This window comes from Petaurus breviceps, unplaced genomic scaffold, assembly GCF_028583685.1.
Source record: "Petaurus breviceps papuanus isolate PSGF00001 unplaced genomic scaffold, PetGlider_PUasm1.0 37, whole genome shotgun sequence".
NCBI classification, from domain to species: Eukaryota; Metazoa; Chordata; class Mammalia; order Diprotodontia; family Petauridae; genus Petaurus; species Petaurus breviceps.
Window position 1 is genome coordinate 89466262 of NW_027186296.1, and position 21018 is coordinate 89487279.

General features: G+C 33.3%; 1 protein-coding gene across 1 annotated transcript in view; it reads left to right on the forward strand.

The window, feature by feature from the left end:
- NHLRC2 (NHL repeat containing 2) overlaps positions 1–21018 on the forward strand; it is an 84979-nt gene that overhangs the window by 20929 nt on the left and 43032 nt on the right. The window contains exons 3-5 of the mRNA XM_069099019.1: positions 5007–5462; positions 9472–9593; positions 12627–12756. Of these exons, the coding sequence (XP_068955120.1) occupies positions 5007–5462; positions 9472–9593; positions 12627–12756 (708 nt within the window). The remainder of the gene's footprint in view (positions 1–5006; positions 5463–9471; positions 9594–12626; positions 12757–21018) is intronic.

Here is a 21018-nt window from a genome sequence, read left to right on the forward strand (position 1 = left end):
AAATCTGTATAATACGTTCTAGCTTTCAGGGAGCTCTAACATACATTGTCTTATTTGAGCCTCACAATCACCATGTAAGGGAGTCTGGGCAGGTCACTATATCCCTGTTTTTACTGGGAAGAGTGAATTTTAGAGCAAGTAAATAACTAGAAAAGTAGAAGATCTGGGATTATAACCCAAGTGTCCTGATTACTATTGCACCATTGCTTTTTCTATTTAGTAACTTGGATTTATATACTACTTTAAGTTTTTTAAACACTATCCAGTGAAATAGGGAGTGAATATTTTCTTTTCTTTTTGAAGCTGAATGGGCTTTGAACTGTACCCAAGGTCACACAGACGGAAGGATTTGAAGGCAAAAAAGGCCTTCTGATTGTTCTGCTATTGCACCTTCCCTCAGTTTCCTCTCCCAGTTCAATCTGCATCCTTAGTCTGATTCTAACAAGGGTTTCCAGGCCAGGTCAAGTAATATTCTATAGCCAAGAGTTTTCTGCTATTAAGAATATCTAAACCAGGTCAGTATTCCATCTAGCCTAATATTCTGAAGTAACATGGGGTAGGGGAAAATGCATTTATTTAGAGATCAGAGGGAGCTGATTTGAATCTCATCTCTACCCATCCACTTCACGGGCTGTTGGTATGAGGATCAAATGAGATAATGTAGATAAAACATTTTGCAAACCTTAATTTTCTCACAATTGACTGAAAGGTGTAGAGAATAGAAAATCCAGCTGTGCTTATAAATTTGTTGATCACAAAAAAGCATTTGACTCATATAACAAAATGCCTCTCTAGAGGTTCTCCAGAAAATTATCTCTATCCATACATATGTTAAGATTGTGCAAGATTACTTCATAGATAATAACCACAGAATTTTGTATGATCATCTCATTCTCAAATGTTAGGTGAGAGAGTATCGAAGAAGGAGACATACAGCAAAAATGTTCTTTACTGTCATGCTTGGACCCAGTATTAAGTAGCAGGGGAAAGTGGGCTGGATTGCATTTGGGGAATTGCATAGTCAATTGCACCCGTGCGCACACACACCAACCAGCATTGTTCTAGGAACTTAATCTTTTTAAAAATACCGAAGTGAAAGAATGTCTCTCTCAAAGAGTTTACATTCTATTTACAGTGATCCCATGTTTCTTGACACAAAAACTCACAGTTTAGTGAAGTATCAAAATATAATTTTTGTAGCAACACTAAGACATGATTTATGGAAGCATTTGCTTGACCTCTGTGAGATTAATACCAAAACGTTAATGATGTGCTCCTAAATATATCCTTTCCTACGTTGGCTTCCTGACACTGGCTTTCCTGGTTTGTTGGTTTTTTCTCCTATTTATTATAATTGTTCTATGTCAGCTTCTTAGGTATTTGCATATTCTCATTTTCCTACATTAAAAGTGGAGCCAGCTTTGGAACAAAAGGGGTCCTCTCTATAATAATTTAGTCATGCAGGTGTTATTACTGTGCCTGGTATGCATGATCACATAAGAGTTGTATTGAGAAGGAATTATTTATTATTAATTTACTTGGCCCCTTAATTTCAAGATACATATTAGTTTTAAAAAGCATATCAAAAAAGTATATATTCTTATTATAAATCTTAACTACTTAAGTTTAGAGATAAGAAAGTTTCTATTCAGAAAAAAACAAATATATTTTCAAACCAAACTATACTTTCTATAACATAAAAAACTCAGCTATTTAGCATTATGACTGTCAAAATTCTCTTTTAGAAAAAAATCTCAGTGCAATTCTATTTTTTTTACATTAATAAATTTCATGCCCAAAATATTGCTAGCATAAAACTTTAGGAGATAGTATTATTTTTTTCCTGGTACTTTTATTTGTATTCTCTTTTGATAATATTTTAAAATATTCTGTTTCTATTACTTCATATATATATATATATATATAACATATTTACGTATAGACACATTTACAATTAACTTGACTTTTTTCTTTTGAAGTCTATAGCTTACTTATGGAAAGACTGGAAATGTTATTAGAACGTTCTCTAAGCAAATAGAAATTTTGGTATAATCATATATTTTCACATTCTGTGGTCAACTAAATAGTTGACTGTCTCCATAGTATGTTCTAATTTAAGACAAAGTAGGAGCTGGATGACGGTCAGGGATGGGGAACCTGTGGCCCCTGGCTTAGGTAATAGATTATGCTCATCAAATCTGCAAATAACACCAGCTCAAGGATCCAAAAAAATCTTGACGGGCTGGAGCATTGGACTGAATCATTTAAGAAATTTAATATGGATAAATATAAAGTCTTATACTTCGTTATAAAAAATCAACTTCATTAGGAGTTTTTCGTGTTCAGCAAATAAGTGCTTAAAGCAAGAGAATAAACTTTAAAAGTTTTATAAATGGTAGAAGCATACATGTACATTTTAATTTGTCCATTAAACTTAGACAATGATGACGGAAAATGCCACACATGTCAGATATAATTAAGTTGATGATAGTTATATTTTCAGATCATTAGAATTCATCGTGGAATCTCTCAATCTCTTTCTCATCTATAATGAATGAATATGTAGTTTTTTTCAAATGTTCAGACAATAATTTTGCAGTCCCTCACTTATATTTTTAAAGTTGGAAAGCTTGATACTTTTTAATTTCTCTAGGTGGAATTAAATTTCTAGTTTAGAAGCAGAACTTGTCCATTGCCAGTAAAGAATACATTCCTTGCTGGGATGAAAAAAAAGTTTTAGTGATTTTTATATTCAAAATGATTTGCATTCAAAGCCACATACTGAAACTATGTAACTAGATATTCCTCTATGAACTTATCTTTGTTATTCTAGTGCATTTAGTAAGGATGGAGAGTAGAGTTCACTCTGAACAGGCTATGAATCATTTAAGATTTTTGTCCTCAACAAAAAAAAAAAAGCAAAATTATGGGGAAAAATTGGTTTTATTGAATTCTTTTCAAGACAAATTATATTTTAGTGTTAAGAGTTTAGATTTTTTTTATTTTTACATGCAACTGGGAAATAAGATGTACAGGCAGTGGGGTATAGAAATCCATCTTGCCCTATAAGAAAGTAAGGGGGGGATGGGCAGGAAATAGGAGAGGGCATATTGGGGGAAGGGGTATTCAGTATGCTTGTTATCTTCAAGTCGGGGATAAGGGAGAGATGGGGAGAAAATTTGTAGCTCAAAATCTTGTGGAAATGAATGTTGAAAACTAAAAATAAATTTTAAAAAATAATTTGGAAGCAAAAAAAAAAAACTGTAAGCCCTTCAGAGTTGTCTTGAATTGCTTCTCTCTATTTTCAATATTGACTCTTCTAAACTTTTTTTCTACTAATAATGTTCACGTTTTTCATGCTTCTTTATATTTGCCTCAAGCAGAATTCTCTATGATTATTTCTAGTCAATTTTTCTGATGAACCTATTTAGGTATCTATAGGGATGGGAAAATGTTCAAATAATTTAGCTTAATATTTTGAATTCAATATAGTCATAAGCTAGCCATACCCTTAATATATCCAATATGACTTGCATCACTATTTTATTTTTTTAATAAATTTAAATTTTATTTAAAAAAGATTTTAGATATTTTTGCTTTTGCTGATGACAAAGTAATTTCTTAAATTTAAAGAAATAACTGCATACATATACTTTGTTATTGAAATTTTAAGTGAAATCTTTTAATTTTGGTTTTAAACTAGAAAGATAACTGAGATGATAATGTCATCTCATTTAAATTAATTTAATTTTATTAAATTAATTTAATTTTAAAGACATCTTTGATGTCTTTAAAGCAGATCTTTAATAGAGTTCTGTTATAACCAAAGCCAAAGCTTTGGCTCTGTGAATGAAAAATATTTTAATGTCTTTCTTAATCTGCAAAATGGCAAAGAGCTTTTGGAGCTAATTCTTTAATGATGGTTGGATTTTACAAGTACCAGTTTATAAAATGAAAGCACAGTTTCAAAATTTTAAAGGTTTTTAAGCAAGTATCTTCAGCTCCTGGAATTGCTTTTTTTTTCTTTTAAACAAAATGTACTTAAGAATTTTTCTAGCAAATATTCATTCAAAAGATAGTGTTAAATGTATATGAAGAGGTATATACACTCTCTCAATGAATCTAGTCTAGCATCTCCAAGTTTTTTTCCTGTGCTTCATTGACACACTATACTGATTACATAACAGAAAGCTCAATTGCTAAGTTGTTTTTTTCCCAGCTGTCTTATCTAAAGGAAAGTATGTTTTAATTATTATGACAGTCAAAACAAATTTGAAGGTTTGTGTGTCAAGAAAACTTTTTGTTCAAATAGATCTTACTCATTTATAATGCTTGCAATGTGTTAAGATTTGAGAACTGAAATTTTAAAAGAAGGCAAAATGGCAATAAATTGAAAATAACCTATTCTACATTAGAATTGTATAAAGATTGTCTTCTGGTACTAGTTGCAGTGTTTCCAAGGGACTTAAAGAATTTCTAAATGGAGAGGAAATTTCAAAATTTAATTCCCTTCTGAAAAATCAAGGGGATATTATAATTCATTTTTGAAACCAAATATATTTTCATAATCTGGAATTATTGTTGACTTTTTAGAGAATCATGCCATTTCCAATGCCACACAAAGGGCATATTATGAGTAAGATTTTAACATTGGACTGAGACTATCTTTTTCTTATAATATATGCTACAATGATATTTCCATATAATTAGTGTTAATGGCCTAAGAGAAGTAAGTCCTTTATCTACTTAGTTTTCTTTTTTATAGAATAATACTTTTTATTATGTGTACTCTTAGACTTCTCTGTTCACAAATATGGTGATTTGTATATATATTTTGATTTGGTTAAATACATTAATACCATCAGCAAATCTCTGTACTTTTATGTAATTACTGGTTTTGACTAATATTTTTTTCACTCAGTAAAACATTAGTCCTTTTAAAATTGAGTTGTGTTCACACAATATGACCTGTGTAATGTTTTGCTTTTTCTTTTTACATTTTTCAGATGGCCTTCTCATTGTTGGTGTTCATTCAGCTAAATTTCCAAATGAAAAGGTTCTGGATAACATTAAAAGTGCTGTTCTTCGCTATAACATCACCCATCCTGTTGTTAATGATGCCGATGCTTTCCTTTGGCAAGATCTGGAAGTTTCCTGTTGGCCAACTCTGGTCATACTTGGACCCCGTGGCAACATACTTTTTTCTTTGGTTGGAGAGGGACACAGAGAAAAATTGTTTTTATTTACTTCAATGGCTTTAAAATACTACAAAGACAAAGGACAAATTAAAGATAATAAAATTGGAATAAAACTTTATAGAGATTCTTTGCCACCTTCTCCTTTACTTTTTCCTGGCAAAGTAACAGTAGATGATGTAGCTAACAGGTTAGTGATAGCAGACACAGGACATCACAGAATTTTGGTTGTCAGAAAAAATGGACAAATCCAGCACAGCATTGGAGGTAAAATATATGTGTAATAATACATTTTTATGATGCAAATTGTGAAAGTGGGGTGATTAAAAGTAGAAATTATGAATGAAAATAATTCCTGGGCATTGTAATAAAATACTTTTAGCTTCTCTCACATGTAATTAATCCAGTGTGCATAATGAGGTGGTGAATACAGTGCTGCAGCATCAGTGTGGTAGAATCATGGTTGTTCATTATAAAACATATTTATGTTTTAAATTCACTCATAATTTTGTTCCTGAAAAATACAATGATTACATGGTTTCCATAACTAGTTTTGTTTATTTATAGAAATACATCAGGGTAGGTAAGTGGCACGGTAGATAGAGTACCAGCCATGGAATCAGGAGGACCTAGTTCAGTTCTGGCCTCAGACACCAGCTGTGTGACCCTGGACAAGTCATTTGTCTCTCCTCCTCACCCCCCCCCACACCCCCACCAGACAGAAATACAAACAGTATAAATGGAGAGATTATTTCACTTTTCTATTAAAATAATTTTTATCTTGTTAAAACAAATATGCCATCTGGAACGTCATATTTAGATCATAAGGTGTGGAAGTCTAATTTGTTTAAAAGGTAAGAAGGAATTACTACAAAGTAAAGCTCAAATTTTAATTTATATAGAATTTTAGTGCTTAATAGCTTGTAGGATTTTTGTGAAATGTTGTTTTACTTACCTTCTAGCAGAAAATTACCATGGTGCATTGAAAAAACCATGTCAGTTCACATTCCTTTTCTGAGCCTTAGAACCTTTGTGACCTTGAGCAAATCACTGAATCTCCCTGGGCCCGAGTTTCCTCATGTATCAAAGAAATTGAGATTGGGCTAGATGGCCTCTGAAGTTCCCTTCACATCTAAATTTCTGATGCTTTTATCCTAAGACCTCTAGCATAATAGTAAACAAAGAATATTCGGGGCGGCTAGGTAGTGGAGTGAATAGAGCGCCAGCCCTGGAGTCAGGAGGACCTGAGTTCAAATTTGACCTCAGACACTTAACACGTATTAGCCGTATGACCTTGGGCAAGTCACTTAACCCCAATTGCCCTGCTTTCCCCCATCCAAAAAAGCAAAAAAAAAAGGATATTTGTTTTACTTTTACAAACAAGAATCAAGGTAGCATAAACCATTTTCTTGAACAACTCTATATAGTTTCTGGACTAATGAGTACTACCTGTTTAGCCTACTTTTAAAATAAAATCTGTTAAGACATTGTAAAGAAACAGCTTTGAAAGATTTAAAAATTATGAGCAAACCATGATTCCAGAAGACTTATGATGAAACATGCTAGCTCTCTCCTGACAGAGAAGTAAGTGATGGACTCAGGGTGAAGAGTGAGACATATTTTGGATGTGACCAGTGTGGGAATTTATTTTCCTTTACTATGTGTATCTGTTGGGAAGGTTTTGTTTTGGGGCATGAGGGGAGAGAACAAGCATTTATTAAACACCTGCTATGTAGCAGGTACTAGCCTAAATACTTTACAAATAATGTTTGATTTTCACAACAACCCCATGAGGTAAGGGCTATTTCTATTTTACAGTGGAAGAAACTGAGGCTGAACAAAATTAAGTGGCTTGCCACAGCTAGTAAGTGCCTAAGACCGGATTTGAATTCAGGTTCAGGTCCAGTGCTGTATGTACTGTACCATCTAGATTTTTCAGTGGTGGGGTAGAAGGGAGATAAAATTGATTTTTGTTAATTGAAAATTAAATTTTAAAATATCAAAGTTAGAGTTACCAAATTCAGCTAAAGCATCACTTTCTATAAGAGGCCTTTCAGCATCTTCCCAGCTACAATTGCCACCCTCTCCCCAATACCTTGTCTTTATTTGTATATTTTTTTATTTATTTAAGTACATGCTATCTTCGTTGATGAAATGTAAACTCTCAGGGCAGAGGCTTTTTAAAATTTGTCTTGGTATCCCTAGATATTATTAAAATACTATTTTATCATGTAAGAAAGTTATAATGGAATCCAGAACTTCATAGTTTGATTATAAGGTGTGGAAAATCTAAATAATAGTATCTTGCCCATAATAGGTGTTTAATAAATGCTTGTTGTTATTTTTGTTTACTCTTTTAACAAGACTGAATTCTGTCAGTCAAAGGAAACAGTAACTTTTTGAATTGGCTAATTTTATACATTTGTCCACTCTTCAATACAATTAAGCTATTAAAGATTGGTGCAAATATTTTTACCCATTCTTTGGTAATTTTGTTATAATTTAGCAATATAATATCATTATTACTTTGGTCATTTTTTTTCCAGTCTCAATTCATAGTATACACAGGCAGGATAATTCCAGTTGAGCAACAACTTCTTGGAATTGCTTCACATTCAAAGTAGTAATATCTGATCCATAACTTGAATTCAAATTTTTCAAATCAAGTTTTCAAAATATATTACATAGTATCAGAATCTACATGTGTAAAAATTAGGGACCTGTTGTTAAGCAGAGAAAATGATCCCATGTTAGCCTGAAATAATTTATTCCATGGTCGCAGAATATCAGTGTCATCCATAGAACACAGCAGTTAGTGCAGAAGCCCAGAAGAAGAATTGGACCATGAGAACAGAGCTATTTGCCCTGTGCTCTTAAGAGATAGTTCTCTTTCATTCATTTTTTTTTCTTCCTCAAATGCAAAATCCCTTCTTGTCATAAGCAAAGAAAAAATTAGTTGTCATCATTTTGGGACCCATTCTTTTACTTTGTAAGAACCAAGCTTGATAAGTTACCTTGAAAATGTGTTTGTAATCTAAGACAATACAAAGAAAACTCAGGAATACTTAGAAAAGATTTCATTTTAAAGATTCCTTGGGAGGGGCAGCTAGGTGGCTCAGTGAATAGAGCACCAGCCCTGGAGTCAGGAGGACCTGAGTTCAAATGTGGCCTCAGACACTTAACACTTACTAGCTGTGTAACCTTGGGCAAGTCACTTAACCCCAATTGCCGTGCCTTTCCCCCCTCCACAAAGCAAAACAAAAAAGTTCCTTGGGGACGAACTTACTGTGTCTGTATTAAAGTCAGGAAAAAGATAGCTTTCACTAATTTTTTTTAAAAAAAAAAACCTTGTTTTAAGAGGAAATGACATTTAGAAATAAGATCAGGTAACTTGGACACTTCACAAATCAAAAAGCTTTCTATGAAAATGAACAATAATAAGTCATAAGTGAAATCTCTTCTTGATTTATAGCACAACAAAAGGTAGCTGAAAATATTGAACTCAGATTCTTTATTATTTAAAATTAAAAGCTAATTTATTAATGTGCATTACAATTTTAATTTTAAAAAGAAAATGGATTACAAAAAATTATTTTTTTTTACCATTTATTTGGTTAAATAACTTTAAGTAGTTCAAATGATTGACAATTTTGCTGATTTAGGTCTTCTGACAATAAAAATGACAATTTTTCCATACCTTAGTATACAGTTTTCTTTAGTTTCTGTGACTGGTGATATTCATCACCTACCCAACTTTCTGGTGATGGTTCTGTCTAAACTTAGGAAGACTGGAAGACTACATTTGTTGTTCTGCTGTTCTTTAGAGCTTCCACAGGTTAATAAGACCTGCCAAAAGTTAAACTATGTTGGCATGGCCTTTTGGAATTGAAGGTCACCTCCACAACATAATAAAGAAGTAGGACTTTTGTGAAGTAGGAAAGGTGCATGTATAGAAAAGAACATATTATGTTTCTTTTTAAGCACTCTGTAGCAAAATCTAATAGCCTCTGAGTCCATACTAAGACTACTTATTAGTAGTTAGTTGATAATTAGATTTTAAGGGAGCAACACACAATTAAGACCACTTAAATTTTTATCTTGTTGCACTTAAGTGTGCATCATTATTTAGACCATTTTGAGACATGTAGAAATAAGTTACTCATCAGTATGTTTTAATCTCTCCAAAATTTCTTTTTAAACCTCAGATTATTTCCCTTTTTTCTTGGTCATGTTTTGAGTAGAAATATTTTATTAATTGGTTTATTTTCTGTTTTAGGTCCCAACAGTGGAAGAAAAGATGGGACATTTTTAGAGTCAACTTTCAATTCTCCACAAGGTGTAGCCATAAGGAATAACATCATATATGTAGCAGATACAGAAAATCACTTGATAAGAAAGGTAATTTTTCAGTTTTTTAATTATTACATGCCAGTTTAAATAGTTTTAATTATAAGCATACCTTGTTTTCTGCTTGCTCCTTTATTATTTGAAATTAGAGGAAATGATTATAAATTTTAAATGTGTTCCTCTCAGTCCCATCTGTGTGAGAATAACTCCACTGTATTGTAACCTATTCAGGCTTTATCTGGATTGTGTTCACTTCAAGTCTTTCCATTTTAAGAGGAACATTGGAAAAGTTCTGCAAACCACATCATGAGAACAACTGAATGAATTTAGGAATGTTTAGCTTGGAAAAGAGAAGACTTGGTGGGGGGTAGGATTTGAATAAGAAGTTAGAATTATTTTATGTAGTTTTAGGAGACCAAATTAAGACTAATGAAGGTGGTTGGAGCAAGGATGGTAGAGTAGCAGGAAGAAGTATAGTCTAGCTCCCACAGCATACCTTCTCCAAAAAGGTCTAGAAAACATATTAGAATTCCTTACAAAAAAATTCAAGAAAATATTATAATGAGTAAGTTTTCAAGCTCAGTTCACTTAGGGTGACCAAAAAGTCCTGTGAACACTAGGGATGGAAGTTCATCCAGGATTATGTTCTGTAGACCATTCTAGTGCTCAGGGACTAAAAAATGACAAGGCTGTGCACCAGGACTAGACAAGGTCCCAGACACCTTGACTTCGTGTAGGAACTGGCAAACTGGCAGCTCTGTTTGTTAGTTAGCAGTTAGTTAGTAGCAACTAACTACCCAGTTCCAGGTCAGAGATCCAGGGCAGACCTAGGAGTGTACCTGCATATAGCCAGTTGCATTCCAGGAAGGGAGTGGTCCTCCTAGGGAGGAACAAGTATAAAAATGGAAGCAGCTATGTGATGCTGACCCCAAGAACAGAGTAACGATGTCGCTCCTTGAAAGTTCCAGAAGACAGCTGTTGAACCCAACCACTTCAACCATCTGAGAGGTTCTACAGTTTTAGAGCAACAGAACTGCAGGCTTCTCTTGGGTCTGGAACTCCTGCCCTGGTTATTCCAATAGGACATAGAGTACATGCTTACTATATGCTTGTAGTTTGCTTGATTAATTTCAAGTGAAAATGCAAAACTGATATGATTCAGTTATTATAGTAAGATGTCCAGTCTATGTTCCTGGACAAAGATCTCACATTTAAACTCTCAGTAGCTAAGTTAATATTTATAGGGAGGTTAAAAACTTTGAAATATTTAGCATTTTCTACCCCTTTTCTTCCATCTGACACCATCACTGCAGAAGTAGAAAGATTTTGTATTTTTTTTTCATAGTTTGCCACAACCAAAGAACCCACCAAGTGGTCAACCTGCTGGTAATGATTCTTTCCCTATTTAACTATTCTAGTCTTTGGAAAGCAGACATAGTCTGTTTCTAGGACCATACCCTAAGCCTTTAGAGCATAGCAGAATTCAATAGATTTTGTCCTCTGCCCCTTAGTCTTTAAGAACTTAGAATTTCTGATTCACTGCCATTCTGTGATGGGGCTTAAGAGCAAGACTTTGTGGAATCTGACCTTTAGGGTCTCAGATATCTGTAGTTTTTAAGGAATTACTTGTGAACTCATGAGATTCTTTCCTTTTCAAAGTTTCTGCATATACCATTTCTTCTTTAGAACTTAATAGTTGCTACAGCATTAATCATAATATGTCTTTATACCACTTGATGTTGAAGAACAAGTTGATAGAACATTAATGACAAGTTATGGTTTTTTGATAACTTTTCCTCTTCTCTGAATTGGTTTAGAAACTGTAAAAGGCAAAAATGAAAAGAAGAGCATTATTCCTTGAATCAAGATATATTTCCAGTCTCATTTTACTTTCCTTTTATTATCCCCATAAGCATTTAAGAAGAAAATTAAGAAGCTTTTTAAAAAGCTTGGAAAAAAGATGGTTTTTTACATGGAATATTTAATTTTTATTTTAAGAAATAAAATGAAATTGAAAGTTATATGCTTCCTGAATAAAATTAAATACATATATTTCAATGTGTAATGGTCTTCTATAGGTACTAAGTGTTTTGATTTAAAATAAGTTTTTAAATCTTAATTTCTTCTCAAATATTGGTGCCTTAGAGCATCTTTAAACTTTTTTGTGTCATGAATTCCTTTGGTAGTCTGGTGAAGCCTATGGACCCTTCTCAGAATAATGTTTTTTAAACATAAGGTAAAATAATATGATTACAAAGAAAACCAATTATATTGAAATACAGTTGCCAAAATATGTTTTAAAAAAATCTGTGGACCCCAGATTAAGAACATCTGCCTTTAAGGATGTTAAGATCCATTATTTTTGTAATGGGAGGGGCGATAAAAGAGATACAGAGCATTTGTAGAGCATTTAAGTCTCAGTCGAGCAGTAGGAGCCTCATAGCTAATTTTATTAATATATATATTTGTGTATATATATATATACATATATATGTATGTGTATACACGTGCACACACATACATACATACATACATATCTTAAAGAGGGAAGGAGAAGAAACAAGTATTTATGAAGTGCCACCCACTGTGCTGAGTGCTTGCCGGATATCTCATTTGGTCCTCACCACAACTCTGTGAGATGTGCGTCCTTGAGAACCCCTTAGCCGTTAAGGAAGCTGAGGCAGACAGCGGTTAAGTCCCTTGCCCAGGCTCACACAGCTTGTAAGTATCTGAGAATGGATTTGAACTCAGGTCTTACTGAATCCATGCCCAACATTCTATTCACTGTGCCACCTACATACCTGTATATAACACTGAGAGTACTATTCTGTCTATGTATTCTATTGAGACTCTCATACCCAGAGGAAAGATAGAAAATATCCTGAATCGGGGTAGGTGGTGCAGTGAATAGAGCACCGGCCCTGGAGTTAGGAGGACCTGAGTTTGGATCCAGCCTCAGACACTTAACACAAAAACTAGCCGTGTGACCTTGGGCAAGTCACTTAACCCCAATTGCCCTCCAAAAAGCAAAAAAGAAAAGAAAAAATCCTGAATCATATTAAGCACAGACTTAATTTTTTCTAGATTGATCTAGAAACTGAAATGGTGAGCACTGTGGCTGGCATTGGAATACAAGGCACAGACAAAGAAGGTGGAGCAAAAGGAGAGGAACAGCCCATCAGTTCACCTTGGGACGTAGTTTTTGGAACATCAGGTACATTTTTCATATTTTGAATATTATTACCTATCAAAGCCTACTTCAGTACATAAAAAATTGCTTTTTTGTTGTAATAATATTTTCCAATACTTTTTTAATTCTCCAGAATAATGTGAAAATGGACTATCATTCATATTTGAACTGTTTGAAATTTTAGAAGAATTAAAGGGATATACATTTTGAAGTGACTGGGCACTTAATATGTCATTATAATTGGACTTCAAGTAGAAATTTTAATTTTTGCACATGATTTTTTTTTTAAAATTGTTGTGGTCACCTAGTACACAATGTTTTCTTTTTTTGTTTGGGTTTTTTTTTTTTTGGCTTTTTGGAGGGGGGCAAGTAGGGCATTTGGGGTTAAGTGACTTGCCCAAGGTCACACGGCTAATAAATGTTAAGTGTGACTTCAGATTTGAACTCAGGTCCTTCTGACTTCAGGGCCGGTGCTCTATTCACTGAGCCACCTAGCTGCTCCTATCTTTTCTTTATCTTTAAATGTATGACCAGCATTTTACTGAACTCTAAAAGTATTTTCTAACTACAAATTGACTGTCTTATTGCAACTTTGCCAGATTTTGAAAATATGTATTTAGTCTGCACCAATTCATCTTGTACAGTGGATATTAACCTGAGAGATTCATATTCTACAGGTCAATAACCATCTTTGGATGTTTTTTTTTTCCTATTGCCTGAATTTTAAACTATTAGATGGAGGATAATGTACCCATATCTAATTAACCGTTCTTGACCCCTTAATCAGTATTCTCTTTATAGAGAAGGTTAAATGAACTTATATGACCTTTAATGATTGCAATTCAACTGTTTTATGTACAATTTAGATAATCTACAGTATGTGAAGCTATCTGCTTAGATAATATGCTGTTACAATTCTATCATTTCTATTAATGTATCATAAAATATCCAGTGTAATATACTAATTCTTTAAAGTTATCCAGATAATGTATATTTTTCTGTGAGAATAAATGCAATGCTATGAAGTAAATTTATTTCATTATTTATTGAGTAAAAATTATATGAAATTTAGTATTTCATGTTTAAGCTTTGAGAAAAAGCTCTCATTGTCACTAAGCTATTCCTTTAAGTTAGGGAAGACAAAATGCTAATAAAATAAAATAAAATTTGAATTCACCATCAAAGATTAAGATCCCTAGTAACATTCAGTTTTTAGGCAAAAATTTTCTAAATATCTATTGATATAAAATTTGAGGTATCAATAAAAGTATATCTTGTTGCTGCAGATTGATATGCTCTTGTTTTTTTTTATTGGAGCTAATTAAAAGAGCTTTGTAAATCAGTAAGTGTTAAAATAATTTCAGGTAATTGCCTTAATTGAAAACATCTACATGAAATATATGTATTTGTTCAAGATCCAGACCAATCTGCTTTTTTTTTCCCTTTGGAAATTAGCATAGGAACCCATCAGACTTGTCAGTAATGGAGGTAAGAGTTGAAAAAGTAAAGGATTAGTTGGGAATAGCTCTCAATTCTGTAAACACAGAGACATTTAGACATAGACTGTAGTGGATGGCTCATTGCAAGAGCCTCTCTGAGCTCCCATTGCTAGGGAAACATTATATTGCCCTAGAAATATTTACCTATTTCAAAATGTATTCCAAGAAATTCTCTGTACTTGTCAGTCCTTCACCAGTTTTAATTATATGTCTTTGTGATGTAGGGTAATTTTTTCTTCCAAAAAGAAATGGTGATAAATAGTAAATCAGTATTTTACTATCTGCTGTTCCTTATGCCATTTCACAATTTGTAGTACTACCATTGTATTTTGAAAAGCTTCTAGTATGCTGAATAGGAGATTATATATCCTTGATTTGCAAAAATAATAAAACGGCATATAAAAATAACTTTTATGTTTGGAGAGGTCAAGAAGAAAACAGGCTACATGAATGAATAAAACAAATATTTCTGCTTTCTGCAGTTTCTGGTATTTCAGGGAAGGCTTAAATAAAAAGGATTCAGTATATATGCCCAAAATGTAACAACTCCTTTAAATATTGAACTTCTCTCTTTTAGATGTTTTTAATCCATTGATGTATATTTTCTTTATAAGCTATCCTATTTTATAAATAATATATTAGCATTTATCAATAAAATGAAAAGTTATGAATGAGAACTGTTAGGTTTGAATGTTAAATACAAACTAATCTAGTTGTACTAGATTAAAGGACTTGGAAAAGTTTGCTTTTGATCAAGAACAGTCTTAATCCATATAATGTTTATGGTAGTTCTGATAGCAGGGGTTATGTGGATCTCAGCTTCAAATAATCAATGCTTAAAGTAAGAGAAAGAATTTTATGAGTTTTGAGGAAAAAGATTTATAAGTTATATTTAATAAAACTTATTTGCCTGTTTTTATGCCTTCTTTCTAAAATCTGTGTTTTAATTGAGAGATTTCCATCTTTAAAAATACTTTACATGCTTTTTGCTCTTTTGGATTATTCTTTTCTGTTTTTGATCAGTAGGTACTGAAATTAACTGATACTTAGTACACTGTTGATATGTATGAAATATTTTTGATAGCCACATTCTTTTTTTTATTTGTTTTATTTTATTTTTTTGGTCTTTATTAATTTGTTTACTTTAGTTTACAAGATTCATTACCACAATTCCTTGAGTTTCAAATTTTCTCTCCCTCCTCCCTCCCCCCCATGGCAGCATGCAATCAAGTGTAGTATCTGCAAATACTTTTACATTAGGCATTAGTCAGGTTATAAAGGATTGTATCAGATGGAATGAAGAATGGGAAAGGGGAAACAAAACCAATCAAGAAAAAGAAAAAGGGCAGGTAGTTTACTTCAATCTGGGTTCAAACTCAGTTCTTTCTCTGGACGTAAACATCTCTCTTCATCATTAGTCTTTTGGGGTTGACTTATGACTCTGGATCGCTGAGAAGAGTTCAGTTTATGAAAATTGGTCGTCAGACTTACGTTGTGTCTGTAATTGTGTACAAGTTCCTCCTGGCTCTACTCTTCTCACTCAGCATCAGTTTGTATAAGCCTCTCCAGGTGAATATAAAGTCCATCTGTTCCTCGTTTCTTATTGCACAATAGTATTCCGTAACATGCATATACCACAACTTGTTCAGCCATTCCCCAATTGATGGGCACCCCCTTAATTTCCAATTCTTTGCTATCACAAAAAGAGCTGCTATAAATATTTTTGTACATATGGATCTATTTCCCACTTCTGTGATCTCTTTGGGATACAACCCTAGAAGTGGTATTGCTGGGTCAAAGGGTATGAAATTATTTGTTATAGCCCTTTGGGCATAATTCCAGATTGCTTTCTGGAATGGTTGGATCAGTTCACAACTCCACCAGCAATGCATTAGTGTTTTTGTTTTTGTCCACATCCTCTCCTGTTTTGTCATCTTACCCAATCTGACTGGTGAGATGTGGTAACTCAGAGTTGTTTTGATTTGCATTTCTCTAATCAGTAGTGATTTAGAGCATTTTTTCATACGCTTATAAATATCTTTAATTTCTTTCTCTGTAAACTGCCTGTTTATATCCTTTGACCATTTATCAGTTGGGGAATGACTTGTATTCTTATAGAGTTGACTCAATTCTCTGTATATTTTAGAAATGAGTCCTTTATCAGTGACATAGGTTGTAAAAATTCTTTCCCAATTTTCCACTTCCCTCCTAATGCTGGTTACATTGGCTTTGTTTGTACAGAAGCTTTTCAATTTAATGTAATCAGAATTATCCATATTGCATTTTATAATGCCCTCTAATTCTTGTTTGGTCATAAAGTTTTCCCCTCTCCACAAATATGATAGGCAAACTATTCCTTGCTTTCCCAGATTGCTTAGAGTATCAGCCTTTATACCTAGATCATGCACCCATTTAGACTTGATTTTGGTATATGGTGTTAGATAATGGTCTATGCCCAGTTTCTGTCATACTATATTCCAGTTTTCCCAGCAGTTTTTGTCAAATAGTGAGTTCTTATCCCAAAAACTGGGGTCTTTGGGTTTACCAAATAGTAGATTACTATAGTCATTGACTGCTGAGTCTTGTGTACCCAATCTAATCCACTGATCCACTACTCTATTCCTCAGCTAGTACCAAGTAGTTTTGATGACTGCTGCTTTATAATACGTATTAAAATCTGGTATAGCTAGTCCACCATCCCTAGCATTTCTTTGCATTAATTTCCCTGATATTCTGGACCTTTTGTTCTTCCAAATGAATTTTGTTGCTATTTTTTCTAGCTCTATAAGGTAGTTTTTTGGTAAACTGATTGGTATGGCACTAAATATATAATTTAATTTAATTTAAGTAAAATTGTCATTTTTATTATATTAGCTCGACCCAGCCACGAGCAATCGATGTCTTTCCAATTAGTTATATCTGACTTTATTTGTGTGAAAAGTGTTTTGTAGTTGTGTTCATATACATCTTCAGTTTGTTTTGGCAGGTAGATGCCCAAATATTTTATAATGTCTACAGTAACTTTAAATGGGATTTCTCTTTCTCTCTCTTGCTGTTGAATTTCATTAGAAATATACAGGAATGCCAAGGATTTATGTGGGTTTATTTTATATCCTGCAACTTTGCCAAATTTATTGTCTCAAGTAGTTTTTTACTTGATTCTCTAAGTATATCATCATATCATCTGCAAAGAGTGATAGCTTGGTCTCTTCTTTGCCTAATTTGATTCCTTTGATTTCTTTTTCTTCTCTAATTGCTACTGCTAACATTTCTAGTACCAGATTGAATAAGAGGGGTGATAGTGGACATCCTTGTTTTCACCCCTGATCTTATTGGAAATGCTTCTAGCTTCTCCCCATTACATATAATACTTGCTGATGGCTTTAAATAGATACTACCTATTTTTTTAAGGAAGGCTCCATTTATTCCTATTCTTTCTAATATTTTTAATAGGAATGGATGTTGTATTTTGTCAAAAGCCTTTTCTGCATCTATTGAGATAATTATGTGGTTTTTGCTAGTTTTATTGTTGATATGATCAATTATACTGATGGTTTTCCTAATATTAAACTATCCTTGCATTCCTGGAATAAATCCTACCTGATCAAAGTGTATTATTCTTGTGATAAGTTGCTGTAGTCTTTTTGCTAATATTTTATTTAAAATTTTTGCATCTATATTCATGAGGGAGATTGGTCTATAATTTTCTTTCTCTGTTTTATCTCTTCCTGATTTAGGTATCAGTATCATATTTGTGTCATAAAAAGAATTTGGTAGGACTCCTTCACTAATTTTCCCGAATAGTTTGTAGAGTATTGGAATCAATTGATCTTTAAATGTTTGATAGAATTCACTAGTAGATCCATCTGGTCCTGGAGACTTTTTTCCTTGGGAGTTTACTGATGACTTCTTTGGTTTCTTTTTCTGAGATGGGGTTATTTAAGTAATTTACTTCCTCTTCAGTTAATTTGGGCAACCCATATTTTTGTAAAAATTCATCCATTTCACTAAGATTGTCAAATTTATGTGCATACAACTGGCAAAATAATTCCTAATTGTTGTTTTAATTTCCTCTTCATTTTTGATACTCATAATTTGGTTTTATTCTTCCTTTTTTATCATATTGACTAAGGGTCTATCAATTTTATTGTTTTTTTTTTCATAAAACCAGCTCTTAGTTTTATTTATTAATTCAATAGTTTTCTAATTTCAATTTTATTAATCTCTCCTTTGACTTTCATTATTTATAATTTAGTATTTAGTTGGGGATTTTCAATTTCTTTTTTTTTCTAGCTTTTTCAATTGCATGCCCAATTCATTGACCTCTCTTTTCTCTAATTTATTCATGTATGCACTCAGGGATATAAAACTTCCCCCAAGAACTGCCTTTGATGCATCCCACAAATTTTGGTATGTTGTCTCATTATTTTCATTCTCTTGAATGAATTTACTGATTGTTTCTATGATTTCTTGTTTGACCCACTCATTCTTTAGGATTAAATTGTTTAGTTTACAGTTAGTTTTCAGTCTGTCTTTCCATGGCCCTTTATTGCATATGATTTTTATTGCATCATGATCTGAGAATGATTCATTTATTATTTCTGCCTTTCTGCACTGAATTGTGAGGATTTTATGTCCTAGTACATGGTCAATTTTTGTGTATGTGCCATGTACTGCTGAGGAGAAGGTATATTCCTTTTTATCCCCATTCAGTTTTCTCCAGATTTCTATCATACCTACTCTCTCTAAAATTCTATTCACCTCCTTAACTTCTTTCTTGATTATTTTGAGGTTGGATTTATCAAGTTCAGAGAGGGGGAGATTAAGGTCTCCCACTAGTATAGTTTTACTATCTATTTTTTTCTCTAATTCCCTTACCTTCTCCTCTAGTAATTTGGATGCTATACCACTTGGTGCATATATGTTAAATAATGATATTGCTTCATTCTCAATGGTGCCTTTTAGCAGGATATAGTTTCCTTCCTTATGTCTTTTAATTAGATCGATTTTTGCTTTATCTGAGATAAGATACTCATACCCTGATTTTTTTACTTTAGCTGAGGCATGATATATTTTACTCCAGCCTTTTACCTTTACCCTGTGTGTATCCCTCTGTTTCAGATGTGTTTCTTGTAAACAGCATATTGTAGGATTATGATTTTCAATCCATTCTGCTATCTACCCCCTTTTTATGGGAGAGTTCATTCCATTCACATTTACAGTTATGATTATTATCTGTTTCTTTCCCTCCATCCTATTCCCTCCCCTGTTAATGCTTATATTTTTTCTCCCCTTCTCCCTTCCCCTCCTTAAGAGTTTTCCTTTTGACCACTGCCTCCCTCAGTATTCCCTTAACAGCCCCCCTCCCTTTTCTTCCCCTTCCCCCTTTCTTCTTCCCTCCCTACTCACCACCACCCCCCGCCCCTTTTGTAGCCCTTTCCCCTTCCTACTCCCTGTAGGATATTTTTATACTTAATGAAGTATGTTATTTCTTTGCACCAAAAGTGACAGGATCAAATCTCATGGGAAGCTCCTCTCCCTTCCCTCTTTCCCTCTAATATGATATGTTTTGTGTCTCTTCTCCATAGAGTCCTATCCTTAACTGCTTGTTATTCCCTCCTTGCACCAGAACCAATGAGGGAAAAGCTCATATAATATTCATCTCCCTCCCTTCTTTTCCTCTGCTATATTGTTTTTATGCCTCTTTGTGTGACATAATTTACCCTTTTCCACTTCATTCATTCCTCTTCCTCCATTGCAGTCCCTTAGTAGCCCTTAATAAGATTTTTTAAATAGTCATTTTGTGTAATTTATACTCATACTTCTACTTGTCTATAAACAGTTTGCTCTTATTAAATAATGGTGTGTATATGTGTGTGTGTGTGTTTTCCTTGTTTACCTTTCTGTGTCACTCTTGCATCTCGTATTTGGAGGTTGAATTTTCCATTGAGCTCTGGCTTTTTCATCAGGAAATCTGGAAATCTTTTATATTGTTGAATGACCATCTCTTTGCCTGGAAGAATATGCTTAGTCTCGCTGGGTAGGTGATCCTTGGTTGTAACCTGAGCTCTTTTGCCTTGCGGAAAATTGTATTCCACTGCCTCCGATCTTTCAGTGTAGGGGCTGCCAAATCCTGTGCTATCCTCACTGTGGTTCCTCACTATTTGAATTGTTTCTTTCTGATCACTTGAAGTATTTTCTCTTTTACCTGGTAGTTTTTGAGTTTGGCCACAACATTTCGAGGACTTTTCAGTTTGGGATCTCTTTCAGGAGGTGTCCGGTGGATTCTCTTGATTTCTATTTTATCCTCAGGTTCTAGTATCTCAGGGCAATTTTCCTTAATGAGCTCTTGGAGAATGTTGTCCAGGATCATTTTTTAATCATGATTTTCTGGTAGGCCTATGATTCTCAGATTCTCTCTCCTAGATCTGTTTTCTGGGTCAGTTATTTTTCCTTTGAGATATTTTATCTCTTTTTCTAATTTTTCATTCTTGTTGTTTTGTTTGACTAATTCTTGGTTCCTCAGAGTTATTTGTTTCAATTTGGTTGATTCTAGTTTTCAGCAAATCATTTTCCTTGGTTAGTTTTTGGAGCTCCTTTTCCATATCATACACTTTTCTTTTTAAGGAGCTGTTTTCTTCATTATAATGTTTTTCTAATTCTGCAATTTTGATTTTGAAAGAATGATTCATTTTGTCTTCTATCTCTCTCATTTGGTTTTCAAAGTTCCTTTTGAGCTCATGTAGGAGAGCTTTCTGTGCTTGGGACCCCTTCTCTGTTGATGTTT